Source organism: Staurois parvus, unplaced genomic scaffold (genome assembly GCF_062004578.1).
Source record: "Staurois parvus isolate SC_StPar_1 unplaced genomic scaffold, SC_StPar_1.0 ptg000132l, whole genome shotgun sequence".
Taxonomy (NCBI): Eukaryota; Metazoa; Chordata; class Amphibia; order Anura; family Ranidae; genus Staurois; species Staurois parvus.
The window spans coordinates 7,233,085-7,253,542 of record NW_028317928.1 but is presented as its reverse complement, the minus strand read 5'-3'; the positions used below and the strand labels follow the sequence as shown (position 1 = coordinate 7,253,542).

The 20,458-nt window shown below is 43.7% G+C and overlaps 1 protein-coding gene across 1 annotated transcript in view; it reads left to right on the top strand.

The window, feature by feature from the left end:
* The window catches only part of LOC149466264 (uncharacterized), a 68,567-nt gene extending 52,870 nt beyond the window's left edge, over window positions 1-15,697 (top strand). Inside the window, 1 exon segment of the mRNA XM_089672722.1 lies at window positions 12,865-15,697. Coding sequence (XP_089528848.1) covers window positions 12,865-13,518 — 654 coding nt within the window. The 3' untranslated portion in view covers window positions 13,519-15,697.
* Window positions 15,698-20,458: the final 4,761 nt, after the last annotated feature.

The following is a 20,458-nucleotide window of genomic DNA, read 5'->3' as shown; positions in this document are numbered from 1 at the left end:
ATCCCCCTTATGTATTATACATGGTGCTCATTGTGGCAAACTTGCTCATCAGAATTGGAGCGGAGTTCCCCCTCAACCCTCGTTTTCGTGTTCTATCTGTTTATCTGAGGCATTTCTCAAATCACTCCTCACATCCCCCCTGCATTCCTGTGAGGCAAAGGTTATCTTCTGGCAGATGGTGTGGGGGACAACCAGGAAGACATGAGAAGTGGAGCCAGCCAGTCTACAAAGGTGTCACTTTTATCACCCAAAACTATGTAGGCCTACTCATTATCAAACCAACCAGAATAAGTGCACAGTCCTCAGATCAAATGTATGGTTCATATCATGGGATATGAGCTGGTAGTTTAGTGTAGGGTTTCCCAATGACCACTCCCAAGTCAGAGCCCCTTCCCTTCCCCTGAGAGACCTATTAAGAGAGTTAGAGTCTGTCACACACACACACACAGGGATCTCCGAGCAACATCGTAACAGAGGAGATCAAAGAACCTTTCGGCTCACAACTTGAATTTGCTAAAACCAGGCAAGGCAAGTAACTTACCCTGTATTTTCTCGCTATTCTATGTTTGCTGTGTCTTTATATACATATACAGTTGCAAGAAAAAGTATGTGAACCCCTTGGGATTACGTGGAGTTTTGCATGAATTGGGCATAAAATGTGCTCTGAACGTCATCTAAGTCACAACAATAGAAGAACACAATCTGCTGAACATAATACTACACAAACATTAGATGTTGCCATGGTTTAATTGCACATAACATGTAAACATTCACAGTGCAGGGAGGAAAAAGTATGTGAACCTTTGGACTTAATAACTGGTTGACCCTCCTTTGGCAGCAATAACCTCAACCAAACGTTTCCTGTAGTTGCAGATCAGACCTGCACAACAATCTGGAGTCATGTTGGACCACTCCTCTTCACAAAACTGTTTCCGTGTAGCAATATTCTTGGGATGTCTGGTGTGAATCGCTCTCTTAAGGTCATGCCACGGCATTTCAATCGGGTTGAGGTCAGGACTCTGACTGGGCCACTCCAGAAGGTGTATTCTGTGCTGTTGCAGCCATTGTTTTGTTGAATTACTTGTATGCTTTGGGTCATTGTCCTGTTGCATCACCCATCCTCTGCGGAGCTTCAGTTGGCGGACAGATGGTCGTACGTTTTCCTGCAAAATGTCTTGATAAACTCTGGAATTCATTTTCCCATCAATGACAACAATCCGTCCAAGCCCTGAGGCAGCAAAGCAGCCCCAAACCATGATGTTCCCTCCGCCATGTTTTACAGTGGGGATGAGGTTTTGATGTTGGTGTGCTGTGCCTTTTTTTCTCCACACATAGTGTTGTGTGTTCTTCCCAAACAACTCAATCTTGGTTTCATCTGTCCACAGTATATTTTGCCAGTAGTGCTGTGGAACATCCAGGTGCTCTTTTGCAAATTTCAAACGTGCTGCAATATTCTTTTTGGACAGTAATGGCTTCCTCCGTGGTGTCCTCCCATGTACTCCATTCTTGTTTAATGTTTTCCTTATTGTAGATTGTCAACAAAAATGTTAGCATGTGCCAGAGATTTCTGTAGGTCTTTAGCTGACACTCTGGGATTCTTCTTTACCTCATGCAGCATTCTGCGCTGTGCTCTTGCAGTCAGTTTTACAGGACGACCACGCCTAGGGAGAGTAGCAACAGTGCTAAACTTTCTCCATTTGTAGGCAGTCTGTCTTACCATGGACACATGAACATCAAGGCTTTTGGAGATACTTTTGTAACCCTTTCCAGCTTCATGCAAGTCAACAATTCTTGATTGTAGGTCTTCTGAGAGCTCTTTTCTGCGAGGCATGGTTCACATCAGACAGTGCTTCTTGAAACCAGTAAACCCAAAACAGGTGTGTGTTTTTTAAGGGCAGGACAGCTGTCAGCAACACATCCAATATCATCACACTGATTGGAGTCAAGGTTGGCTCACTCCTGGCTCCAATTAGCTCTGGGAGACGTCATTAAGCTAGGGCCTCACATACTTTTTCCTCCCTGCACTGTGAATGTTTACATGTTATGTGCAATTAACCCATGGCAACATCTAATGTTTGTGTAGTATTATGTTCAGCAGACTGTGTTCTTCTATTGTTGTGACTTAGATGACGTTCAGAGCACATTTTATGCCCAATTCATGCAAAACTCCACGTAATCCCAAGGGGTTCACATACTTTTTCTTGCAACTGTATATATATTCTTGTGATATCTCTTTGTTCATATTTATTTTGCATCCAACGCTTTTAGTAATAAATCTTTCTTTCTGAAAGTGTTAAACTGTTTCTAAGCGCTTACTTGCAATTCACGAATCCCTGCCTTTGAAGAGACGCTACTGTTTGTTATATATCTCTGTATAGTAGGTCTGCGGGCCGTGCTATATATATCAATATTTCAATCATTATAGTGTATATTTGGTAACGGGAGTTTCCCAGTCTCCGACAAAAGTGGTGGTGGCAGTAGAGGGTTAGTTGCGTAACTGACCCGACCCAGTAACAAGCGCATTCAGGCTGCAGGCACCGATTGTAGTCCATTAGCTGGGCAATCGCCGTGTAGGGTGCAGCTGGGTGGGGCCTTGTTACGCGCGTCACACCGCGGTTTTGGATCGGCTGGCCCTTCAGCCAGTCTGGGGTCTGACGCCGTGGGCGTGACGTATTACTGTTAGTCGCGGCTGTGCGATTGTCGCCTGTTGGTGGCGGCGACCGCGGGTCGTGACACTCATATCCCCCCTTATGTATTATGCATGGAGATCATATCCCCCCTTATGTATTATACATGGAGATCATATCCCCCTTATGTATTATACATGGAGATCATATCCCCCCCTTATGTATTATACAAGGTGATCATATCCCCCCCTTATGTATTATACATGGAGATCATATTCCCCCTTATGTATTATACATGGAGATCATATCCCCCCTTATGTATTATACATGGAGATCATATTCCCCCTTATGTATTTGGAAGTATTGGGGAGAGATCTGTACTGGGGGGGGGGGCAGATCTGTATTGGAGGTATTGGGGAGATATCTGTACTGGGGGGGACAGATCTGTACTGGAGGTATTGGGTAGAGATCTGTACTGGGGAGAGATCTGTATTGGAAGTATTGGGGAGAGATCTGTACTGGGGGGGGGGGACAGATCTGTATTGGAGGTAATGGGGAGATATCTGTACTGGAGGGGGGGGACAGATTTGTATTGGAGGTATTGGGGAGATATCTGTACTTGGGGGACAGATCTGTACTGGAGGTATTGGGGAGATATCTGTACTGGGGGGGACAGATCTGTACTGGAGGTAATGGGTTGAGATCTGTACCGGGGAGAGATCTGTATTGGAAGTATTGGGGAGAGATCTGTACTGGGGGGGGGGGGCAGATCTGTATTGGAGGTAATGGGGAGATATCTGTACTGGGGGGGGGGGGACGGACAGATCTGTATTGGAGGTATTGGGGAGATATCTGTACTGGGGGGACAGATCTGTACTGGAGGTATTGGGGAGAGATCTGTACTGGGGGGGACAGATCTGTATTGGAAGTATTGGGCAGAGATCTGTACTGGGGGGGACAGATCGGTACTGGGTAAAGAGATCTGTACTCTGCGTTAATCTGCTAACAATTCACCACTGCATGCTGCCAGGTTAATCTCTGGATTGTGGCTGCTATTGGAGATATAAACATGTTGAAGAAACACTTTTTTGTACTGTAAAGAGAGAATTTTTTTTTTGCACAATTTCATGAAGAACACGAAGCACCCTTTATAAGCATTGGATTATAGCACTTTTTAAAAGAAGATTGCTTGCTATAATGACCAGGTAGTATCTGAATAGCTGTGGAAACCCCACAGTGCTCACACACAATGCAAGTGACAAGGACAATAGATACAGAGCTGAATTGTATTCCTTTTGATACAACAAACAAAGCTGTATCGTCACGTAGATAACAGAGCCATCTATCCCACTGTGGACCAAAGCCAACACTAGAGGGAAATGATTGCTCTGTTGGAGAAGGAAGTGTCCTCAATGCTGGATAGGTGGCAGCCATTTTGTTGTAGGGTGGCTAATCAATTCAAAATCTCATTTGCAAAAATATGTGACTAAAATATGTCAAATCTTTCTGAACAATATCCAAAGTAATTTTTTTATTGCAGAAAATTAGTTATGAGTAGAATTGAATAAAGGAAAGGTGTTGCTCTGGGTGTGAGCACAGCAGCCATTTTCTTGTAGTCAAAAGGAAAAAAAAGGATCTCCTCTTGGGGGTGTAAGGATGCAAAGTGTGTGCCCAGTGAGGAGGAGGTAATAATGTCTTCTTATTATGAGAGGCAGGGGAATCTCAGCACTCTCTTAAAATGGTGGAGGAGTCATGGGACCTTTTGGATATGTAAGGGGCTCCTAATACATTAGAGTGGTAGGGATGGCTCTGTCCATGACAGAAGAGACCTCCTGCCTTGATTTGACAACGATATGCCATGACAGAGGTCACCGGGAAAGACGACCGGGGTGGGGAGTTGGTGTTGCAAATATAGACTGTACATGAACCTCAGATTTGTGGGACCATCTTGTCGAGTTGCAGAGAACCTTAGCTGTCAATATGTAGATAACCACTTTACTCATTTATGCTTTAGATCAGAGTTTCTCAACTAAGGTTCCTCCAGAGGTTGCTAGGGGTACATTGAGCAATTTCTGTATCTCAAATAGGTTCCCACTGATACCATCGATCTTTGTGCTATCTGTAAAGGAGTAGTACTTCCCATGGATGGGACAGGGGGTGTCAGGAGTTGCAGCTGCCCTAGACACTGTTGTATCCTGCTAGGTTTGGGGGCGCCACTTAAAAAGTCCCTGCTGTACAAGCTGACAGGAGTATTGACAGCACAGCAGCATCACTACTCCTGTCAGCTTAGCATGGTAAGTGACAAGAAGAATCAGAAGAGCTGGGAGGAGGTGCAGGCTGTGCTCTCTCTCCCCTCCAGCTACTCCTCCTGTCACTGAAGTGCTCTTGCATTGGGACTGTCAGGTTGGAACTGTGCAGTGTTTTCTTACCTGCCCCCATCTTTTCCTAGCAAAGAGGTGATGGGGTCGGGTAGGTAAACCACCCTGGGGGTCAAAGATCTGTGCTGGGAGGAGGGATTTGTACTGGGAGCAGGGGGAATTTGTGTTTGGGGAGAATATATGCCTATTGCTCATCATGGAGATTAGTGCTTGTTTTTTTGTTTTTTTTTGGGGGGGGTTGCTGAAATACAATGCTCATACATTTTGGGGAAGGGGGGTGAAACCTGGCATCTTCATCCTGGGTGCTAGATAACCTTGTCCCAATGACCACAAGTGTAAGGAGCATTCTTCCCACTGACCATTACACTAATGTATTATGAGTTGATATAGTAAATTTTTAGCAAGGGTTTCCTGATACCAGAAAGTATTTTCAAGGGTTCCTCCATGTTGAAAAGGTTGTTTTACATCTTCTGAACACTAGTGGGACCATTTGTAAAGATCACTTCTGTCCTGGTAAAGTGAAGGTAGAACTAACTTGCCAAGCATTAGAACAGTAAGCTATTCTAGAAGACCTTTTGCTGTTCACCATTTTTTAGTATGTGAACCCCAAATACCTTCAACTCTGTATGTAGTCTTTTTGCTACTCTTCACCATAAGAGTCACTGTGAATGCCATTTTTTTTAAATTAAAGGAATAAGGGAATGAGAGAGCCTACTTGTTTCAGGGGTTGCATGGATCCCCTTCCTCGGGGCTAGCAACACACATTATTATATTATTATTATACAGGATTTATATAGCGCCAACAGTTTGCTCAGCGTTTTACAATATAAAGGGAGACAATACAGCAACAATACAGTTCAATACAAGAGGGTTAGGAGGGCCTGATCCTTGGAGCTTACAATCTAAGAGGGAGGGGCTGGTGGTAGAAAAGGTAATAACTGTGGGTTATGCACTGGTAGGAGGAGTAGAAGATTTCGTTATTAGCTGAGGGCAGGATAGGCTTTCCGGAAGTTTTCAGAGATCGCCTAAAAGTGGGCAGAGTAGGCGATAGTCTGATAGATTTGGGTAGAGAGTTCCAGAGGATGGGGGAGGCTCTGGAGAAGTCCTGGACATTGTATTGTGTAATCAGTTACTGTAACTGGTCGTTTTGTTTATGTAATTCACAACACTGGATATAAATAACAAGATATATAGAGCTTCTTATGCATGTACTGTGAACGCCATGGCAGCTTGAAGCAACTAATACATCTCAAGTGTTATAAAGTTGGATGAAAGCCCTATGCCTGTTGGTGATGGTTGCTGTTAAGTCTCATTTACCACCATCCCTGTCTGAGGTGCACTTCCAGAATTGTAAGATGCACCAAGTGTGAACAATGTGGGTACCTGTTACCATCTGACATTTGAGTCCCATTATCACTCAGGAGGTAGATAGTCTGCAATTTTTAAATTGTATTTTTGTTGATTCAGGCAATATGGACATTTACTAAGAACCATTACTAGACAGATCACCTGACTAAAGATGGAGAAGGAGCAGAGTCAAATGACGGAAAGGATATTAAACCTCACCCTGGAGATCGTCTACCTGTTGACTGGAGAGGTGAGGAGGATTCTGGGAGGTCACATGACATCACTCTTATCTCTAGTAATAAAACACAGACCTGACATTTATTAAAATTCACTTTGGTATGTTTGTTTGCTAGAGCATCATAACTGGTATTCCTTCTTTAAATATAGAATTATATAGCTTTCAAGTTATCCGATGGCATGGTGGCATCGAGTGTGATGAAGACCCCAAGCCCTGTTGTGGAGCCTTTATCTCACCTGCAGAGTAAGAACAGAAAAAAAGTTCAAGAAGTCACCAGCAAGATTATTAAGCTGCTGATGGGAGAGGTGAGCGGTGCCGGGAATTCTGGGACATTCTACAGTAACAGACAAGGGATGTGTCTGGATGGTGACTGTATCATTTTGTGTGTCAGGACACTCTAAAGTTTCGGTAAGTATTCTGTTTTTTTTACACACAGCATTCTTGTTCTTGTATAGGTGGCAGTGGATGTGAACCTGACTGATCGTAGAACGGAATTTTCTGAGGAAGCAGAAGAGCAGTATGTGATGAGTTATGATCCATGTAAGGAGAAGGAACTTCCTCCAGAGATCAGCACAGGTGAGGAATAAACACTAAATCCAGAGAAGAGTCCCAGATCCTCCTTGTTCAGTCACTACAACCATCTCTTCTTCTCCCCCCTCCTCTGTCAGTAGACAGTAATGGGCAGACAGTATGTGCCCAGTGGGGGGGTCAGGAGCCATCAGCCTCTATTAGACTCCGGCTCTCCTCCTCACATCATGTCATTGAGACGTGACCAGTCTCCTCCCACACACACTCTCTGGGGTTTCTCATACATCTCAGTACAATGAACTTCACTCTCATCTTTATTCACAGACACCAGAGACACTGAGCGAGATGTCAAAGCTGAGGAGGAGGAAGATGAACATTTGAGGATTAAAGTGGAGGAAATTCCTCCAGAAATCAGCACAGGTGAATAATAAATGCTAACTCCAGAAAAGAGTCCTTGGATTCCCTTTGTTCAGCCTCTTCAGAAAGAGGAGTCCAGTCCAAAAGAAAAAAAATTATAAGCACCGATAATCATCTTTTGGATTCTGCCAGTGGTTCCCAACCTTTTTGAATCCAGAGCCCAGTAAATCCTTCCAAAACCTTCCATGTCCCAACAGTACAAATAAAAGTTTAGATTCACACAATAAAAGTTTGGGAATGCAAAACATGTATTAAAATGCTGGAAGGCCCACCTATCCGTCATCGTGTTTTGGAGATCACTATGGTCTACATTTGGTGGTCGTGCTCAAAGGAACCCCTCCTAATATTATTATTATACAGGATTTATATAGTGCTAATAATTTATGCAGCAATTTACAACATAAGGGCAGACAGTGCACTTGCAATCCAATTTAATACAGTAAGAGCCTTACTCGTTAGAGCTTACAATCTAAAATGGAGGGTTAAGAGATACAAAAGGTTAAAAATGTGGGAGATGAGCTGATGGAGAAAGTAGAAGTACAGTTGTTAGGTGAGGGGAGGGTAGGCCTCTCTGAAGAGGTTAGGGAGGGGCGTAATTTAGAGATGTTGCGGAGGTTGAGTCTATGGATAAGAGTATACAGTGGGGCAAAAAAGTATTTAGTCAGCCACCAATTGTGCAAGTTCTTCCACTTAAAAAGATGAGAGAGCCCTGTAATTGGCATCATAGGTAGACCTCAACTATGAGAGACAAAATGAGAAAAAAAATCCAGACAATCACATTGGCTGATTTGGAAAGAATTTATTTGCAAATTATGGTGGAAAATAAGTATATGGTCACCTACAAACAAGCAAGATTTCTGGCTCTCTCAGACCTGTACCTTCTTCTTTAAGAGACTCCTCTGTCCTGCACTCATTACCTGTATCAATGGCACCTGTTTGAACTTGTTATCAGTATAAAACACACCTGTCCACAACCTCAAACAGTCATACTCCAAACTCCACTATGGTGAAGACCAAAGAGCTGTCGAAGGACACCAGAAACAAAATTGTAGACCTGCACCAGGCTGAGAAGACTGAATCTGCAATAGGCAAGCAGCTTGGTGTGAACAAATCAACTGTGGGAGCAATAATTAGAAAATGGAAGACATACAAGACCACTGATAATCTCCCTCGATCTGGGGCTCCACGCATGATCTCACCCCGTGGGGTCAAAATGATCACAAGAACGGTGAGCAAAAATCCCAGGACCACACGGGGGGACCTAGTGAATGACCTGCAGAGAGCTGGGACCAACGTAACAAAGGCTACCATCAGTAACACACTACGCCGCCAGGGACTCAGATCCTGCAGTGCCAGACGTGTCCCCCTGCTTAAGCCAGTACATGTCTGGGCCCGTCTGAAGTTTGCTAGAGAGCATTTGGATGATCCAGAAGAGGATTGGGAGAATGTCATATGGTCAGATGAAACCAAAATAGAACTGTTTGGTAGAAACACAACTCGTCGTGTTTGGAGGAGAGAGAATGCTGAGTTGCATCCAAAGAACACCATACCTACTGTGAAGCATGGGGGTGGCAACATCATGCTTTGGGGCTGTTTCTCTGCAAAGGGACCAGGATGACTGATCCATGTACAGGACAGAATGAATGGGGCCATGTATCGTGAGATTTTGAGTGCAAACCTCCTTCCATCAGCAAGGGCATTGAAGATGAAACGTGGCTGGGTCTTCCAACATTACAATGATCCGAAACATACCGCCCGGGCAACGAAGGATTGGCTTCGTAAGAAGCATTTCAAGGTCCTGGAGTGGCCTAGCCAGTCTCCAGATCTCAACCCCATAGAAAACCTTTGGAGGGAGTTGAAAGTCCGTGTTGCCCAGCGACAGCCCCAAAACATCATTGCTCTAGAGGAGATCTGCATGGAGGAATGGGCCAACATACCAGGAACAGTGTGTGCCAACCTTGTGAAGACTTACAGGAAACGTTTGACCTCTGTCATTGCCAACAAAGGATATATAACAAAGTATTGAGATGAACTTTTGATATTGACCAAATACTTATGTTCCAACATAATTTGCAAATAAATTCTTTCCAAATCAGCCAATGTGATTGTCTGGATTTTTTTTCTCATTTTGTCTCTCATAGTTGAGGTCTACCTATGATGCCAAGTACAGGCCTCTCTCATCTTTTTAAGTGGGAGAACTTGCACAATTGGTGGCTGACTAAATACTTTTTTGCCCCACTGTATACTATTCAATAACACAGATCGACCTCCATCCACAAAAATCCATGGGAAGCTCCCCTCCAGGGACCAATAAAAGACATCCCTTTTGATTATCCACATATTCATGGCTACAAAACAAACCATAACACCTGCACGGAGATCACCGTCCCTTAACCTTGAAGAAGAAAAGTTGAGACTTCAGGGCACCTTTGTTAATGCAAAACTGACTGCGGTCTTGGAAGATAAAGGAACCTTGATAGGTTCTTTTAAATATGGTCCCCTTGGTTGGACTACAAACCTCATTGTTTACTCCACGACCAGACCAGCTTGCCTCTTGGGAGATCGGGAAGGAATTTTGTCCCCTGCAGGAGCAAATTGGATTATGCTTTGCTGGATTTTTTGCCTTCCTCTGGATCAACTGTGGGTGTAGGATTATAACTTTTGTTTTTAATGGTTGAACTGGATGGACTTTTGTCTTTTTTTCAGCCAGACTAACTATGCAATTACTGTTGCAATAAGGTTTATTTTTGGTACCAGAAATGCTGGAAGGCTCTGGTTGGAGTTGGGTGTTGCAGTGGGGTAGATGGGGGTTGTGGAGTGAGTAGGAGATTCAGGGCACTATAGAGGGCTAGAGGCTCTGTAGCAGAATGGGGCACTTTGGGAGGCTGAGTGACCTTGTGGGAGGTTGGAGGGCACTGTGGAGGCTGAGGGCTCTCAGAGGGCTTGTGAGCTACTATGGGAGGTGGGGTGCACTCTGAGAGCTGTGAAGCATTATGGAGAACCACTACTGAAGAGTGCGCTTTTGCATATGTAATTATTTGTCTATAAGACCCATTTCACGTCTTATAAAAGTCATAAACTTGGAAGATAAAGGAACCTTGATAGGTTCTTTTAAATATGGTCCTTTTGGTTGGATTACGAACCTCATGGTTTACTCTGCGACTAGACCAACTCTGACCCATGAGGAGACTTTCTACTCATCTACTCACCTCCTTCCTAGGGATGTGTCAGAGTGGCCCCTGTGGTAGACCCCCATCACTTTCTGCCTTATCTCTTTCTTCCCTATTTCTTTTCCAGTTCCCCATTATTCTATACTTAACTCTCTGACTTTTGGCTTTCTTTGTGTAACCTATCCTCTTACTCCACCTGACTGAAACTTAACCTGTTTTATTCCTCAACCCTCAGGCCATTAAAAGCAATCATCACTGACCACAATTTACTATGGACCATAAAGGACAACATTATACGAAGCTTCATGCACAACTTCTCTCTGTATTACTCTTGACTCTTGACTAGTACAGGCCTGTACGTTATCATTCTATATCTTTTGGTTTACGGTGCAAAGCTCCTGCATGGATGTGATGCTCATTCTATCTTGTTAAGTTCTCAATCACCCTGTACCCAATTTTGTCAGATTACATCTGTGACTAAGGCTGGGTACACATGGGCCATAAAGGTTCAGCAGGAACCGCTTACCTTTTGGCCCGAGTGTACAACTCCTCAACTGACGGAAGCAGGTCTCATGACCGGCCTATGTCGAACAAGCATGCTGGCAAACCAGCATGTGATCAGTGCTGGCAGCCAATGGCGGTCAGCACTGATCACTGTGTTCTGGTGGGAGGGGAAGTCCCCCTGACAGAACACAATACCTCAGCGGGGAGATTGATGCACTAACATCGGCATATACAGAATATAACTGGATATTAACATGTATAGGTAAAGTTGATCCAGGGAATATCCGATTGCCTCTCAGGGGATCAGGAAGGAATTTGTTCCCCTGCAGGAGCAAATTGGATCATGCTTTGCTGGGTTTTCTGCCTTCCTCTGGATCAACTGTGGGTATAGGATTATAACTCTTTTTTTAATGGTTGAACTGGATGGACTTTTGTCTTTTTTTTCAGCCAGACTAATTATGTAATTACTGTTGCAATAAGGTTTATTTTTGGTACCAGAAATGCTGGAAGGCTCTGGTTGGAGTCGGGTGTTTCTGTGGGGTAGATAGGAGTTGTCGAATGAGTTAGGGCACTCTGTAGCAAACTTGGTGACCCATTAGCAATGAGGTTTCTTGAGAGGGCTGGGGGGCACTGTAGGAGTTTTGGGGCACTAAAGAAGGCTAGAGTCTCTGCAACAGATTGGGGTACTTTGGGAGGCTGTGACCTTGTGGGAGGTTGGAGGGCACTGTGGAGGCTGAGGGCTCTTGGGGCATGGGAGCACTGTGGGCTACTATGGGAGGTGGAGTGCACTAAGGGAGCTGTGATGCTTTATTTTTGAGAACCACTGCTGAAGAGTGCGCTCTTGCATATGTAATTATTTGTCAATAAGACTCATTTCACATCTTATTAAAGTCATAAACAGGCTTTATTTCCCAATTGCCCCAAAGATGAAACTATCAGAGTTTCATCTTTCCTCTTAACAGTCCTAGCATCTGAAATGTATCTCATTAAAGCTGAATTCCTGATATAGCTATTTTTGCATGGTTACATTGGTCCAGCTTAGTCCCTGGAAAAGCTGGAAAATACATTGTACAACTCAGACGATGTTATTTCATCTCTTTATTGGAATATACAAGGTTACATATATTTACGTATGGTCAATATGTATACACTAGGGAAACTGCACTTGCGTCATCCTTTGACTACTCCACAAGCTTGGCCCCTTCTCCCCTTAGGACATGAAATATTCTGCTATAAAGACATACATTGCTTCAGAAGTCATCTGTATGTCAGAAAACAATATCATGTCCACCATAATATCTCTTTTTAAGATATAGAAACGTTTTTTGAACACTATTGAAAACCCTTTTTTATAAGCCAATGTTTATGACTTAACTTCTATTTTCCTATTTCCTCCAGATGGACAATACAACAGAAATCAAGTAGCGAAATTCCCCTTTATCACTGAAGATGGTAAAACAGAAGATGATGAGGTGATAAGGTGTGAAGTAAACAGCATTAACCCAAATCTGATGCTTCCAAGTACAGATCTGTTATCCGATCGTTTTACACATGAGGGCAGTTTTCCCGATTTCTGTCCTCCCATCACCCACCAAATGTTTTGTAGCGGGGATGATGCATTGCCATCTTTTGATTGTGGTGAACATCCTAGCCAGAAGGAAGACCTCACCTCCAACCTGAGACTGCACACAGAAGAGAAGCCCTTTTCCTGTTCCCAATGTGGGAAATGTTTCACCCGAAGAGCCTACCTCGCCAAACATCAAAGGATTCATGTTGGTTTGACGCCGTTTTCATGCTCCGAATGCGGCAAATGTTTTACCCGGAGAACCAGCCTTACCAACCACCAGAGGACTCACACAGGGGTGAAGCCATACTCGTGTCCAGAATGCGGGAAATGTTTTACCTGGAGAACCACTTTTATTGAGCATCAGAGATCGCACACTGGAGTAAGACCATATACGTGCTCGGAATGCGGAAAGTGTTTTTCGCTGTATTCGGCTTTTAGTAAGCACCAGAAGATCCACACGGGAGAGAAGCCGTATTCATGTGCCGAATGTGGAAGGCATTTCACTCGCAGTGACCATCTTTTGATACATCAGAGGACTCACACCGGGGAGAAGCCGTACTCATGTGCCGAATGCGGAAAACGCTTTAATGAAAGGGCAAGGCTTGTCACACATCAAGTTGTTCACACCGGTATCCATCCATTTTCCTGTTCTGTGTGCGGGAGAGGTTTCATCACCAATGCCAGACTTATCAAACATCAGCAGGTTCACCTAAGCTTGGAGCCTCATGCATGGGCTCAGTGAAATGGTTTATATGCATGCTTATATGGAGAAAGAAAAGCATGCAATCAGTTTTTATTAAGCTGAACTACAGACAAACAGCTAAATAAACAAATGAAATCTGGACAACACAGTGGCACTTCCACCTGGCAGCACTAGGGTTGTTGGTTCAAATCCCAACCATGGCACTACTTGCCTGGAGTTTGCATGTTCTCCCTGTGCCTGCGTGGGTTTCCTCCCACACTTCAAAAGACATGCTGATAGCTCTAAATTGTCCATAGTATCTGTATGTATGAATGTGAGACCTTAGATTGTACGTTAGCTATATACAGCGGGTGGTAAAATAAGTATGGAACACGTCACCATTTTTCTCAGTAGTTCTAAAGGTGCTATTGACATGAAATTTTCACCACATGTCAGTAACAACCCATGCAATCCATGCATACAAAGAAACCAAAACAAATAAGTTCAGAAATTAAGTTTTAATCCAAACTACATTTATTGTCAAGATAATAGAGAAAATGGAACAGAACTTGCAGAATCCACAATGACATTACTGCAACAGCAGGATTACACATAAATAGAACAACGTGGATACGCAGATCCCGTAATAAACAGAATAACAGAAAAGTTAATCAAACAAAACAGAGACCACAAGGATCCAAAACTTTCTTGACAATTTCATGATTTTTCCTTTTTATGTCTTATTCCTTCCCGACCAGATGTAAACAGAAATAGGGAAAAGGAACAAAACCCAAAACATGTCTTCAAACAATAAAAAAAAACCACATCAACAACAACCACTGGTTCACCCAAGACGTCTCATCAAAAGAATGGGAGATGCACATGAACTCCCCCAGGGGGAGGAGTGGAGCCACGCACCTGATATAAAATGTCACACCTGCAAAAGTCGGTCCTCTATCAATTGAGGAGGGGCGAGCCCAGGTGTACCCAGCCAACCCCACCATACTTGCTGGAACTTATGATAGGCATTGTGATGTTGGAACGTGAGTTTCTCCTGCGGGAGTAAAGAATTAACATAATCTATCCATTGCTTACTAGTTGGAGGAGCCAACAATAACCAGTACCTTGCTATCAAGGTACTGGTTATCGTTTATATAGACTTTTATATTCCTAGCCAGATATAAAAGTCTGGATAATATAATATACCCTCCTGGTTGGAATAGTTCTTGGTCCAGTGCCCCCAACAGACAATGCAAGGGATCCTGGGGAACAGAATATTGAGATACTAGAGAAATAAATTAGAGAACCTCACTCCAATATCTATGTAACTTGGGGCAACAGAAAATAAGTTGATGTGTATGTTTTAGGTCTTCAAGAAGCTTGGGTTTAACAATTAAAGGGTCAGTCTTCCTGGAATAAATATTTTAGTGTTTGGTTGATGCTGGAAAAGTAAACCCCTCACAGTTTCTTATACTTTTTGGGGATCCTATTGGTGTGATCTCTGCGTTGAGTTTCCAATTCCCAGGTCTTCACACCTGTTCTGCCCATTATGAGAGATCCCTCCATCCCTGCTGGATTTGTATTTATTTTATGGAAAATGTATGGAAGTGGAAATTCCATATTTTATGTTAGGGAAAATGTAACAGGAGAATGTGGAACACACAAGGCTGGGCAGGAACACCCAAAACTTGCAGGTGGTGAGGAAGAGTTTGGAATTATGGAAGGGAGTATTCAAAAAAACAAGGGAAACAGGACCTGGCTCAATCCACAAGGCTCCACCTAAAAAAATGCTTTGTGGTAAATCGATTCTTTAATCTACATACATAATAGAAATATGGCTTTATTTTGTTGTGTTTTCTTTGCCAATTTAGAGGAAACCCATAAGACTTTTGGCCTTATATTGTATTTGGTTATTACATATGTAGGTCTTGCTGTGGTTTTTGTTTTATTTTGTATAATAAAACTATCTAATGCTTCCTTTCAATGGTTTCCAATAAAATGTCAAACTTTCTTCACCAATGACAACACAAAGCTACTATCTCACTCACTTGTTATCTCTCCCCTTGACTGTTGTAACTCCCTCCTCATTGGCCTGCCTCCACACAGGCTATTCCCTCTTCAGTCTGTTACGAAGGTTGATGCCAGACCTATCCACCTTAGCAACTGCTTTGTACCAACTTGTATTACTGTGTTGAAGAATGAAAAAACAAGAACTCAATAAAAATGAATGGAAAACAAACTACTCAGTGTCCACCACCCCTCTCTGCCAATCTGCACTACTAACAACAACCTTCAGAGCCATCCAAAACTCTGCCCAGAGCTACGTACCCAAACTTATCCCAAAATATCACCCAAACTGCCCTTTGTTGCTCCTTTAGAGACTTCCTGCTTTTTAGCTTCCTTATCACCTCCTCCCATGCTGACCTCCAGAACTTCTCCAGAGCCTATTCCATACTCTGGAACTCCATACCCCATCCACAACTCTTCCCTGAGTTACATCACCAATATCATCTCAAAATATCACCAAAACTTCCTCTTTCCTCCTCCCAGGACCTCCAGCTCTCTAACCCTCTTCTCACCTCCTCCTGGCTCACTTACAGGACTTCTCCAGAATCTTTCAAAGCCTCTGGAATGCCCTGCCCCAATCGGTCCGGCTATCTCCAGTTCTGTCTGCCTTTAGGTGATCCTAGAAAACTCACCTGTACAGCGAAGCCTATCCCACCTCCTAAAAGACGAACCCTTGCATTCTACATCCACTCATTCCTTGCAGTTATTACCTTTTGTAACTGTTGGTGCTACATACATCCTGCTTACTGGTATTGCTGTATAAATCCAGCCTACTGATATTAAAAACAATAAATGTGCAGGACCTTGGTGACCTTCAGGGTCCATCATGGCCTCACGTTTCCCCAACCTGTCCCCAGAACAGAAAGAAGCAGACCATCAGCAGAGGTAAGGAGAGATGGAGATCCACCAAGTGATGTTCACATGTACCATAATTTATCCTCCGGAGTGCTTCTGATCCTGGGGTTCTCAATATGCAAATATCAACTTCCAGCTCTTAGATCAGCATTCAGCAACAAACTCAACTCGCAGTGCACGCCACTCTATAACTTAATGAAAGTTAGCATTCTTTAACAATATAAATTTTTTGGCGCATTGACTTGTGGTCCCAAATGCATCATTATAATATTACAGGATAAACTTGTTTGCAGAAATATTGGCATCAGTTGCACGCATGTCAGGACAGAACTATGGGAGATGATGTAAGGGAAGGCTTTTCATTAGATGTAGCAAGACTGTAGGTGGGATTGGCTTCCATACAACTAAAATAGCATTAGTTTGACTGGATCTGATGTTGACCATTTAGGCCTGGTTTGTAGTTGGGGTTCCGATCCATCCCACAGGTGTTCAGTTAGGCCGAGGACTGTCATCGGGTCTGAGTGAGCACTTAGGAAAGGAAGACACTGGCTTCTGGGGCCCCCTCCTCTAGCAATTATATTACCACCTGAATTAGTCACACATTGGCTGCCAACAAATGTGTAGGCAATGCTGAGATTTCTTATTTTTACTAAAAGTCCAGCATCAGCATATTCTGTAAACTGTATCAAATAAAAAAAAGTTTATAAACGTCAAATAATAAAAATGACCAAAACCAATTACACTCACCGACCACTTTATTAGGTACACCTGTTCAATTTCTTGGTAACACAAATTGCTAATCAGCCAATCACATGGCAGCAACTCAGTGCATTTAGACATGTTGACGTGGTGATAATGACTTGCTGAAGTTCAAACCGAGCATCAGAATGGGGAAGAAAAGGGATTGAAGTGATTTTGAACATGGCGTGTTTGTTGGTGGCAGACGGGCTGGTCTGAGTATTTCAAAAAACGATGATCTACTGGGATTTTCACGCACAACCATCTCTAGGGTTTAAAGAGAATGGTCCAAAAAAGAGAAAATATCCAGTGAGCTGTAGTTATGTGGAGGAAAATGCCTTGTTGATGTCGGAGGTCAGAGGAGAATGGGAAGACTGGTTGCTGCAACATTCAGATGGTAGGGTCAGAATTTAGCGTAAAGAACATGAAAGCATGGATCCATCCTTCCTTGTATCAATGGTTCAGACTGGTGGTGGTGTCATGGTGTGGTGGATCCATCCTGCCTTGTATCAATGGTTCAGGCTGGTGGTGGTGGTGTCATGGTGTGGGGGATCCATCCTGCCTTGTATCAATGGTTCAGACTGGTGGTGGTGGTGGTGTCATGGTGTGGTGGATCCATCCTGCCTTGTATTAACGGTTCAGGCTGGTGGTGGTGTCATGTTGTGGGGGAGATTTTCTTGGCACTAGCAAGGTGGACCTAATAAAGTGGCCGGTGAATGTATATGTTCCCTTTAAAGAAACCCAGGAAGCATCACTGCATTCTGACATACCCATAAGACAAAGTGCTTCAAAGCCCAATTTTTTACTTGATAGGGCAGAAATTCTCAACCTTGGATGAAGGTACCTCTGAAGGAACCTCTGATAATGGGGTATTTGTGTCTGCTAAATTATGCACCGGGTAGGCATTGACACCAATGGTACTAACTTTAGGGTTTACTTAAAGTATCCTGCAACCGGCATGTCGGCCCCGGCTCACAGATGGGCAAGTGGAGCCCAGAATACATTGTGGGAGCGTGGGGGGGGGTTTTACTGGGGACTGTGGCAGCAATCGGGCGGCAGCACACCTACCTGACTGCTTCCACCTGACAGGCAGGAGTCTGCCTGTGAGCTTTAGTCACAATCCCGGTGGCTGCAGCCACTGCATTGTGTGTAAAACGCCCCGCTGTCAGATCTGTACATCGTACAGCAGTGAAATGGTTAAGGAGTACTTTGCATAAAATGGCATGTATTCTGGTACATGACATAGTGTCGAAGAATAAAAGCGTCACATAGGGGAGCTAGGACTGGACAAAAAATTTGCTAGCCACTTTTCTGATAAAAAACGGCAAATTTTATATAGCTGCTAAGGAAGCAACTCAACTCCCGTTAAGCTTGTGGTCAACTTTAGTCATCTTCCAGCAAGACATTACCTATTATAGATTGCCTGGTCATCTCCTAAACAGTCCTCCAGGGCTGTTTGGCCTTGTTCTCAAATGCTTCAGTATTTACCAGAGCAGTGGGTACAGCTCGCTTTTGCAAAACTTTGGTGATGTTTTCGGCAAGCTTTGAGCAGTTTTGGAAAAGCCTTTGAAGAAACTTTCAGTTCTAGTATAGGGATGTTAATCATAGATCTTAATAGGAGAAAACACTGGAACCTACTGAAGCCTGCTAGAAGCTTGTTTGTGGTCATTTGTGGTTAACCCCCCCCCCCCCCCCCCCCAACTGGGGCTCAATAGTGCTTTGAAGGCTTTGACTTAGGGTGCTTATAAATGCTGAGCAAAAACTTGCTGTACACACTGCTTTCCCACAAGCTGAAGCCCTAGTGAACCCACGGTGAGTCACAAATCATAATTACAATGTTTCGGCAATCAGATAGCCGAACTGATTGGGACAGGGCATTCCAAAGACCTGATTTTGCACAACATTCAGCATGTTACACTGCAACCGTGGTAAAATCATTTGTCACCTATAAAGATTGACATGAGAATATTCTGGTATCTAATAAGACATGGTCTCCAAGAAAAGGATTTTTCTCTCCAAGCCAGCGGTTTGGTAGTGGTTCTGCTAGACCTGTGATTGCACTCACATGTGATGCTGGCTTCTGTGTTTACCTATAGGCGTTGTCTGGTCTACTGTGGACTTACAGGTGAAACTCAAAAAATTAGAATATCGTACAAAAGTTCATTTATTTCAGTAATGCAACTTAAAAGGTGAAACTAATATATGAGATAGACTCATTACATGAAAAGCAAGATATTTCAAGCCATGATTTGTCATAATTGTGATGATTATGGCTTACAGCTCATGAAAACCCCAAATCCACAATCTCAAAAAATGAGAATATTACATACAATCAATAAAACAAGGATTGTACATAGAACAATATCGGACCTCTGAAAAGTATAAGCATGCATATGTACTCAGTACTTGGTTTGGGTTCCTTTTGCAGCAATGACTGCCTCAATGTGGCGTGGCGTGGAAGCTATCAGCCTGTGGCACTGCTGAGGTGTTATGGAAGACCAGGATGCTTCAATAGTGGCCTTCAGCTCTTCTGCATTGTTCGGTCTCATGTCTCTCATCTTTCTCTTGGCAATACCCCATAGATTCTCTATGGGGTTCAGGTCAGGCGAGTTTGCTGGCCAATCAAGCACAGTAATCCCACGGTCATTGAACCAGGTTTTGGTGCTTTGTGGGCAGGTGCCAAGTCCTGCTGGAAAATGAAGTCAGCATCCCCATAAAGCTCGTCTGCAGAAGGAAGCATGAAGTGCTCCAAAATCTCCTGGTAGACGGCTGCGTTGACCCTGGACTTAATGAAGCACAGTGGACCAACACCAGCAGATGACATGGCTCCCCAAATCAACACAGACTGTGGAAACTTCACACTGGACTTCAAGCATCTTGCAGTGTGTGCCTCTCCATTCTTCCTCCATACTCGGGGTCCTTGGTTTCCAAATGGGATGCAAAAGTTGCTCTCATCAGAAAAGAGGACTTTGGACCGCTGAGCAACAGACCAGGTCTGTTTTTCTTTAGCCCAGGTAAGACGCTTCTGACGCTGTTTGTTGTTCAGGAGCGGCTTGACAAGAGGAATACGACATTTGAAGCCCATGTCCAGGATCCGTCTGTGTGTGGTGGCTCTTGATGCACTGACTCCTCTCCAATCCTCTGACAATCCTCTCCAGGCTGCCGTCATCCCTGCTGCTTGTGCACCTTTTTCTTCCACACTTTTCCCTTCCACATAACTTTCTATTAATGTGCTTTTATACAGCACTTTGGGAGCATCCAACTTCTTTTGCAATTACCTTTTGAGGCTTTCCCTCCTTATGGAGGGTGTCAATGATGGTTTTCTTCACAAGTGTCAGGT